The sequence below is a fragment of the Montipora foliosa genome, chromosome 3 (assembly GCF_036669935.1).
Source record: "Montipora foliosa isolate CH-2021 chromosome 3, ASM3666993v2, whole genome shotgun sequence".
NCBI lineage: Eukaryota > Metazoa > Cnidaria > Anthozoa > Scleractinia > Acroporidae > Montipora > Montipora foliosa.
In genome coordinates, this window is record NC_090871.1 from 49,712,009 (window position 1) to 49,722,008 (window position 10,000).

At 38.6% G+C, this 10,000-nt stretch overlaps 1 protein-coding gene across 2 annotated transcripts in view; it reads left to right on the forward strand.

Moving 5' to 3' along the window:
- LOC137997569 (1-phosphatidylinositol 4,5-bisphosphate phosphodiesterase eta-2-like) overlaps positions 1 to 10,000 on the forward strand; it is a 35,853-nt gene that overhangs the window by 24,017 nt on the left and 1,836 nt on the right. For both annotated transcript variants that reach the window (XM_068843649.1, XM_068843648.1), the window contains exons 19-24: positions 2,490 to 2,597; positions 3,111 to 3,181; positions 4,078 to 4,137; positions 8,322 to 8,406; positions 8,709 to 8,855; positions 9,504 to 9,586. In XM_068843649.1, coding sequence (XP_068699750.1) covers positions 2,490 to 2,597; positions 3,111 to 3,181; positions 4,078 to 4,137; positions 8,322 to 8,406; positions 8,709 to 8,855; positions 9,504 to 9,586 — 554 coding nt within the window. The remainder of the gene's footprint in view (positions 1 to 2,489; positions 2,598 to 3,110; positions 3,182 to 4,077; positions 4,138 to 8,321; positions 8,407 to 8,708; positions 8,856 to 9,503; positions 9,587 to 10,000) is intronic.

A 10,000-nucleotide genomic window follows, 5' to 3' on the forward strand; every position in this document is an offset into this window, starting at 1 on the left:
CAGACTTTTAACCAGAAGTTTGATATGATCAGGGATGTGGTGGTAATCAAGAGCGGTTTGAATCAAATTGTGATGAACTTCACCAAAGGCGTCTTTGAGGTCTAGGAGAGTAATGACAAGAGAATGCTGCTTAGTACGAGCTTTGTTAATGATGTCAGCCATTTGAGCAGTATGCTCAAACGTTCCTGAGAGACCAGGTGTAAAACCTTTTTGAATTTCATGTTCAATATAATTATTAGCGGCAAGGAAGTTGAAAATGGCATTACGAAGGCACGAGGTAAAAACCTTTAAGGGCACAGATTGCAGAGTAATTAGACGAAAGTTGCCAGAGTCATTAACGTTTCCTTTCTTGTGGATGAGGATTGTGCAGGCTTTCTTCCATTCACTTGGGACGGATCCAGTTGACCAAGGTGTGCGGATAATAATAATAATAATAATAATAATAATAATAATAATAATAATAATAATAATAATAATAAATCATAGTAGTAATCAATATTAATAATAATATACCACTTTATTTGATTCTGAATATCATTCCACAGAGCAAAGTTAAAGTGTTGTACCAATTTGAAAGACTAACTCAAATCAAATCAGATCACATAAAACAAACTATAGAAAATTAAAGGGGCACTGTCATGCTAAATTTGCTGTTTTTAGGTCAAAACTGGGTAAAATTCTGAATTAGTACTTTAGCTCACACTTACAACATTCCTGACAACCCTATGAGAAGATATGAAGTGTATTTATGGCACAAAGAGCTATTCGTGTATAATTTTTGACGACTTTCTGAAGACATGGTCTTCAAACGTAAAAAAAACTGACCAGCTTTTTCAATTGTTAATCCATTTTCATCCTCTCCATCCTTGGCGGGAAAAAACAAAGAATAGCTTCAGTTCACTTCAATGGTTATTGGCAACACAACTACAGCATTATTTTTTGGTCTTCATTGACGCAAAGACGTCTCTTAGGGTTCTGAAGTTTCACTAAAATAGCATGACAACACCCCTTCCAGGCAAGTCAATGTGTGAGTTTAAGAATCGAACCCGGGCCACATTTGTGCAAGGCGAGTTTTATGACCACAGAATGAACCCTTCTCCCCCTATAAATAACTAGGAAGCCCCGTCGTTTTGTTCAGTTTTTAAAAAATGCCCACTGAATGCTAACATAACATTTATGTGCACGAAACCCTTTTTCAATGTTTCAACTTCCAGTTGTCCTGAAAACAGAAGTACAGGTCTTCCAGAAATATAGTAAATGTTGCTTTACGTAAAGCTAAAAGTGCTCTTTATGCCTCGTAAATAGAGAATGTAATAGGAAGGCTTGGAAAACCGATAATGATATTCTCGGAGGTAAACAACGAGCGGATGGTGTTAAGGAAATCAAGATTAACGATCATAGCGTTACGTCGCCAGAATAAATTGCGGAAAAATTCAATAACTATTTCATTAGCATCGGCCCTAGCCTTGCCGAGAATATAGATAACAATGAGTGTAACTACAGTCAATTGGTTAATTGTATTGTATGTAATGGGAGTGATCCGATCAAAAGAGTCAGAGATACCAAAATACTTGGAGTGTATGTTAATCAATCTCTTACGTGGAGCAAGCATATCGAAGAAATAACTTAAAAGATTGCAGCAAGAATTAGTGTTCTAAAACTATTTTGCAAGTCGAGATATACTTTTTTCTGTTTATAATGCTCTAATTATTCCTCACTTTGATTATTGATGTGAGGTTTGGGGTTCATCAGGAAGTGTATTCGTTGAAAGGCTTCAGAAACTCAATAGCAGATGCGCTAGGGTAATCACGCGTTACAAAAACGAGGCTGGACAATGTGAATTAGCCTTACGCCATCTTGGCTGGAGTTTACTAAGCGAACGCAGATTTCATATTAAGGCTAGGCAAATGTTTAAGGTTCTCCATGACTTGGCACATGTAAGGCTTTCCAATATATTTGGGAACTCGTGCTCAGTCAAAAGTTATCATCTAAGGAACTCTGATAATAAGTTGGTGATACGTTTCAGCTACAATGGTGCTAGGTTCTGGAATTCCTTACCAGATGAAATACGTAATTGCGAAGCTTTGCCTATGTTTGATAAGCTTATTTCAACCTATAGACCAAATGTCATATAATAATCTATTTCTTAGGGTTATATTAAATGTACGAATATTTTTAATCACGGTTGTTAGTGTATTTCAATTATTATACTTAGAGTTATATTTAATGTATAAATAGTTTTAATCATCGTTGTTAGTACATTTAGTACATTTTAATTTTTATAGTTAGCTCACGCTCCTACTGGAAACCAGCTATTGTTTTTTTTACATTGTTGAATAGGCTAGCGTGATTAAATTAAGTTGATCTTATCCCTTATCTTATCTTAAAGTAAGCAGAAACAAAAATGAAAGCTATCTACACATAGGAAGCAATTTCATGTCCAATAATTTTCTGGTCATTCGCATTAGTAAAGATCTTTTTTTTATCAGTCGCACTTAATTACCAATCAAATGGAAGGATGATGCAATTGTACAAAGGACGATTCAAGTCAAATGGAAATTGTGGTTACGTCTTAAAACCAGACGTTATGTGTAAAGGTACCGTCCATTGGTGTTATATCGCTTGTTAAAAATGTGGAGGGAGGGGAGGGGGGTGGGCCGGGAGGGCGAAAAATTTGTAAATCTGAAGATGCTTTTTTCATTCAACCTTATTGGTCGAAAAGGTACAATACAGAAATAGTTTTATGCTACTAGGGTAGAAAATTGAATGGTGTTTAGAACATTACCTGAGATCGTACCGGATTTCTAAGCTACATTCAAAGTTTCTCACATCTCCATCCTTCTGATTGTCAACATGGTTGCAACCTGAACTGTCAGTTCCAATACATTAAATTGGTGATTTTTTAAACAACTTTCTCTATGGTTAAGAAAACCCTCAACTAATGGACTCTCCTCCATTTTCTGTTTTTTTTTCTGATTTTCTCTCATTTTGTAATTCCTTCTTGCAACCACAACATGTCGCAGGAAACAGTATAGTCTTGTACCCTACAACTCGCAAAACAATCACTTCTAAAACTCTCAATTTGACTAGGGCCTTTTAATTTTCCATAGATGAACCAAAGTTTGATCCTATGACAAGGAGAGAAATCGTCGGAGTCCAGAGAAAAGTCTGCAAAATCAGGGTATGCTGTTCAACAGGGATGCTTCAGACCTGATTTATATGTTAAAAGAACATTGATCAATCTGGATAGTTCACAATAGTATCCAGGACAAGAGTGATTGTATTTTGGGTTTGTTGTTCGACTTGTCCAATTCTCTAAACATTAAACTGTACCATTTTCTTGGCATTCTTGGGCAAAAATAGCGTACTACCAGACATTGGACTCAAAAGTTAACCTTCATCACCTGTGCATTTGCCGAAATTGTGAAAAACGCAAGGCGTGTAATAGAATAGAGAAAGTTAACAACGTAACCGAAAGCTTAAGTGAGATTTTTTTGGGGGGGTCAGGTAAGCGTTTGAAAATTGAGCGCCAAAATTGCGCAATTCGCTTTTTATTGCCATGTCATGTGATTTAGCGATCACATGAGATGGCAGGTCACTTGACTTGGAGCTCAAGTTTTGATTTTGAGCAAGACGCCACGCTGTATATTTGTATCACTGACAAGAAATTGCCACCAAGTTTCGACACATGGAATACAGCTCAATAAGATGATCCACAAAAAGACGGAACCCGAGCTTCATTTAGCCCTTCAGGAAGATGGCACGACCTCTGATGCTGACCATTGAAGCATTGCTCGAGGTTGCAGCCAAACCAAAGCGGGCGATGATTGAACAATTGCATCTTAGTTTGCAAGAAGTCAAAAGCTTGTGAACCCCTTTATCTCACTGATTCCACGTGCTGGAAAATATTCAATGAGTAATCACTCCAGTTTCCATAACCGTAACTTTGCTTCCTCTAATTCGTATTTCACTGCCAAACGTTTTTGCACGTTAACTCACCAATGGGAAAAGTCGTCACACAAATATTGCCCAGATACTTACACATCGTGAGTGATTTGCAGTGAATATACTTCTCAGGTCATCAGTGGACAGCAACTACCAAAGCCTAAAGATAGCATATTGGGAGACCGAGGAGAGGTAAGAGGCTTGCTTCTATGAGAGAAAAATCACATTCCATTCGACAAAACGAATATTACAATAAGCAACCCGCGCGCCTGAATTATTTCGAAAATGTAATTGATCACAATAATGAATCATATTATGGTTCATGTTATCACTTAGTGAAACCGAAAACATTCGACGAACTGCCAAGTAAACAAAAGCACGATGGGTGGGGAGCGACGAAGGCAGTCTATAGCGCAAAGCGATATTGGGCTATGTTCGTGCTTCGAAACGTTTGGGAATCTTTAGCTAACATGGTGCCGTTGTGCATCACAAGCCCTAGCGTATGTACCAGTCGATATCGTAACTGGGCCGCACCGCTCTTTTAAAGGAAAAGTGGACTACAATGATGACCTTTAGGGCTACGCTTTCAGAGATGCACTCCACTTCAGCCTCCTTTGAACGTTTTTTGGCCTTTTAGCGACGAAGATGACTGAGTGTTAACAATAGCAAGAGATTGGTGTAGGGGGCTCTGCTTATCAAAGAACTTACGTCATCACAGGAATTGGTAACAGGACCTACCTTTTGAATGCCTTAAGCGTCTTACTCAGACATTCTTGCGACTCGTCACGCAATCTTTCTTCCTCATGATCAAACATTCGATTGACCGGCTGGCTGAGATTAACAGGAAAATAAGCGAATTGATTAGTAAGAACAGAAGAACACTCGCAAAGGCACCTGTCAGATCCAGAGAATGGTGGAAGCACGTAGATAATTTGTCCCAACGACGCAGCATTTCTGCTAACGTTACATTGGACACTAGTTCACTGGAGGAGCTAAACGACTACTTCGTGGATTTGTACACCGATGACGCATATACGAAGCCTGTACCAGCTATCGTGGATAAGAGCCTAGAAGCCCCTCAGATATTAGAAAGACACGTGTGGAATTGTTTAGGGACGGACCATATGAAAAGTGATGGGGGGGGGGGGGGGGGGGGGGGGATTTTCAGCTGGTACGATATTTTTTTTTCGCGCACTTGTGCAGGAATTTTTTTTCCAGGTGAAACCCCTGCACGATTTTTTTTTTTAGACAAATATTGCTTTTTTTAACAGTGAAATCTTGATTCATTATCTATGTTTTTGTGCGACTATAGAGTTACGCAAGCAACACACCAAAAACATCTCAGACACACAATTGACTACAGAGCAGATCAATTTACTTTCTCGAGGTTTGAAATTTATTCCAACACCTGTTATGAAAGAAAACCAGATAAGGCGCCAGCTAATTTCAGACTTCAACCAATTTGCCAGAAGGATGCGCCTTCAATATATCTATCATGACTAAAATACTGAGCAACATCCATTTAACGTGAAATCCAGTTGGATTCCACCGATTCAACGGTCAGTTGCTCTTGAGACTTACTTAGAAGAAGTCAAAATAAAGCTTGCGGAAACTCCACTGGTTAAACCTAAAAATAATCTGCCACCCGGCGAGCAACGAGCTCTCAAGGAGCTTATGAACAACAAAAAAATTATTCTCAAAAAAGCAGATAAAGGCACAACAACCGTCGTTATGAACTGGGAAAACAAAATTAATGAGGGACAGATACAACTGGATGATAGAAAAAAACTATCAGCCACTAGACAAACCAATGGTTAGAGATACATTCCAAGGAGTTAAACACCTTATTAACTCCCTTCGCCAAGCAGGGTGCAAAGGCGAAATGACGGCTAAATGGTTTAACCAAACACCAGATAGGCCTCGAATTCCAGTGTTCTATACCCCCACGAAAATTCACAAACCGACATTGTCGTGTCTTAATCGTGTATTGAAACCGATTCCAATGGATTATCAAGCCACACCAGAAACACTCCGAATCTAATCCACCATGCTTTTAATAATAATAATCAATCCCATCACTCTTTGCACTCCTAGATACATCATGTAGAATGCACTGAACATACACTACAGACATTAGTCGGAAGACCTATCATATCTGGGTGTGATGACCCAACAGAACGCCTATCATCATTCCCCAGCGGCGTAGACAAAGTACTTCAGCCAACAGCAGAAATACAGGAATCGTATCTTAAAGATACGACACATTTCATAAGGTTTATTGAGAGCACTAGGGTGCCAAAAAACGCTTTTCTACTCTCAATGGATGTCACTAGCCTTTACACGAATATCCCACAGAAGCAAGGAAACACTATAGTGTGCAACGCATACGAAAACGTTTATGCGCAAAAGCCTTCTATAGCTACTAATTTTCTCAGAAAAATGCTCAGGCTTATAGTGAAGGAGAACTCCTTCCAATCTCCAAACACACGGAACAAAAGAAGGCTCTTACACAAAAACAGAAAGCGCACATGAAAATTCTACCCTTTGTGACACAATTTCATCCATCACTGCCATGTTTGAAAAATATTCTAACGGAAAAATAGCATTTAATACAAAACCAGCCGCTACTAAGAGAGATATATAAGGAACCTCCCTTGATCTCTTATAGAAAAGGGAAATCGCTTAAAGACATGCTTGTTTTAAGCAAAACTATAAAGGCTTTTATCAAAACAATGGGGACACAGCGGGAGTCGTGCAGGTCTGTCAACCCCATTTTAACATGCTATTGTAGTGTGAATGAATTTATGTCACCTTCAATTTGTCATTTCATTCAGTGTGAGGAAAACACCTCAGTACACTAGATGTCTTTATTTATTAACAATAATATAGCAGGGCCTGGGGTAAGACCCCAAGAATATTTTGAATAAGAATTATTTTTAATAGACACTGGCAAATATTATATAATTATTAAATAAAAGTCACAACTGGACCTCCCTTCTGCATGAATTTTTTTTCTTTACCTTCTTGTTTGCATGAATTTTTTTTCTTGGCATTTTCCCTTGCATGAATTTTTTTTTGGTCCCCCCCCCCCCCCCATCACTTTTCTAATGGTCCGTCCCTTAAAACATCTGAAGAAAACCGCTATGGGACCGGACCTTATTCCCTTTTGGGTTTGGAGGGATCACGCTGAGATCATAACAAGTGTCATTCATAAGATCTGGAATGTTTCCTTGAAAACTAGGAAGTGGCCCTCCTTGTGGAAAAGAGCCCACGTGACGCCCCTCCCTAAGCTCGACATCCCTAAGGGCAAGCAGGACTTCAGAGAAATTAAGATCACGCCTGTGATTGCACGCGCGTTCGAGAAATCTGTGTATAACACCTATGCACGAGACATTGTCGAACAACATCTGAGTTCAACACAGTTTGCTTATACGACAGGGCATAGTTAGTATTAACTATGGACAGGGGGGAGTTGCACTGATGCGCTCTTGAGCATGCAGCACACCATCTACAGCTGTTTAAACGAGCAAGACTGCAAAGCCGTCCGAGTAATTGCAATGGATTTTGGATACCGGTGTATGAAAAGAAAGTATACGTTCAAGAATGTAAATATTAGGGACTTGCTAGAGAAGGCGGACAAGACACTTTACAAAAAAAGATCGAACGACCCCGAATGTCCGTTCTTCCAGTTTTTACCTAAGGAAACAAAAACTAGGTACAATCTTAGAAATACGTCCGTCTCTGTCCCTAGGATCCACGCTGACAGATTTAAGAACGTTTTTAGTAACACAATAATTTTTAAATATGATATGTAAATAGTTTCTAGAGTATATTTTTTCTTTCTTATTAAGTGTAACTTAGGATATGTATTTTTATCTTAAGAAATAAAGATTATTATTTATTATTTATTTATTTATTGACGGAGACGTTTTGATAGTGTTTCCAACTGTTGTTTTTCTGTGTCTGTAATCGTCAAGTATATTTTTTCAGATTTCTGTCGGCGCTCGTGATTGATATGAACTATTTGGATTGCTTTTACAAACAACAAACGCGACCCAACAAGACAATGAGATCACCCCCAGCATATGTAACACTCCCTTGTGTTTGCTATTACTTCGGTCTCTATGCCTATCCCAAGTTTACGATGTTGCAAAGATATAGCTGGCCATTCGTTTCGAAATACTGTTCGGATTATCCAATTAATGTTACTCTTTAAATAAAATGGGCCGACACCCAGCACTAGAATAACTGAGACCAGGTATGTTTTACCGCTGTAATTATTGTTTGACAACAAGACGGACAATGAGGGACTAATATCGTATGCAAAAGCATGAAGATTAATGTGACGTAACTGATCTTTTGCGTTTATGTTACAGATAATTGATCCCTACGTTGAAATAGAAGTCGTAGGTATCCCGGCTGACAGCGGCAAGCGACGCACCAAAACAGTTATAGATAATGGTAAGTGAGCGATAAGCTTTAATTGCTGCGGGCACTGCCTATCGAAAACACAGATAATTGGAGTTTCTATTTTGCAACATTCTCGATTTTTATAACCATACAAAACACTCGTCTAGCATGTACTTCAGTCCCTTGGCTGCAAGTAATGCTATAATAATGTCAGAAAATGATTTCGTCTTGGCTCACGATCACTAACTTCATAAAAACTTGTTATGAAACGCGCCAAAGAATAATACAAGTTATTCTTTTTTGAATCTATAATGATATCATAACACACCCATTATCTCTTCTTGACTGCACAGGCTTTAATCCAACCTGGGAGGAGACGATCACCTTCATTCTAACATTTCCAAGTCTCGCAATTTTTCGCTTTGTTGTCTGGGACGAGGATCCCATTGGCCGAGACTTTATTGGTCAGGTTACTTTGCCATTCTCAAGCGTCATGCAAGGTTTGCTAGAACACATGTTTTTTAACTGAAAACTTGAAAACATTTAATTTTCAGTTGTAAGATGCTCTCAGTATTTGTACAGACTTAAAACAATTTTGCACTGAAAGATGGTTTATTGTAAATTCTAGCTTCCATAATTAAGCCTCTCACTATTGTGCTGGAAAGATCAGAAATAGAGCTTCGAAAATATTAAAAACGGCGCTCAAATAGTCGCTGAATATTGAAAAAGTGCCCAACCGTAGCATTTAGGAGGAAGGATAAGAAATTGATATTTTTTTCGAAAAATTACCTCCGAGTTTTCCGCCCGAGAAACTATGTCTATTTTTACCAAAGGACTGGTATATCGTTGCGTAGAAATTATCAAAGAAGTACAATACCAAAGTTCGAACAAAAAATTACTTTAATAACATAAGTTTTGAGGACTGAGTGACTTGGTTTGAAATTGCTGTAACTCAAACGCAACACTGACTCAATCTTATTTCAACCGTGCACTTTTTGTGTGTTGAATTATTTAGTCACACGATAGGGAACTTGAAAAACTGTTCTCGAAGACAATATGTTGCTGTAAACCAGCCCCAAATTCCGAGAAGAGCTTAGACCATTATTGCCCATTAGTGCTTTACCGAGCTGTTTATTATTTTTTTTCAGGGTATAGGCATGTGCACCTTGACGGAAATCAACAGGCATCTATTTTTGTTCAAGTGAACATCACAGACTACCATGGTGAAAAGGTATTTCCATCACGGTTTTCAAGTTGTCTCTAGCCTTTTTCGTCCAGGCGAGAAGAGCAGTGACAACAATAACAACAACAACAACAATGACGAAAAAAGCAACAACAACGCTAACAACAATAACGAAAAAAACAACATACAACAGAAAAATAAATCTTTTCTGCGTTATGGAGAAAATCAGGCAGTCTATTCTTGCTCAATTGCCCGTGCAGGTGCCCTTATAAAGGGTCGATTACATGAGAAGGGGCTGGCCCGTTAAGAAATTCTGGCTCGTTTAGCCAAGATCCCGACACTTCTGATCAAGTTTGCGATTTCATGATGTGCGGGCCACCCTGCTTATCTGGGATCCCGACAATACAATGCCGGGCTGCGATTTTTTTTTATGTAATCATGTTCTCCTTGACAACTCGGTAA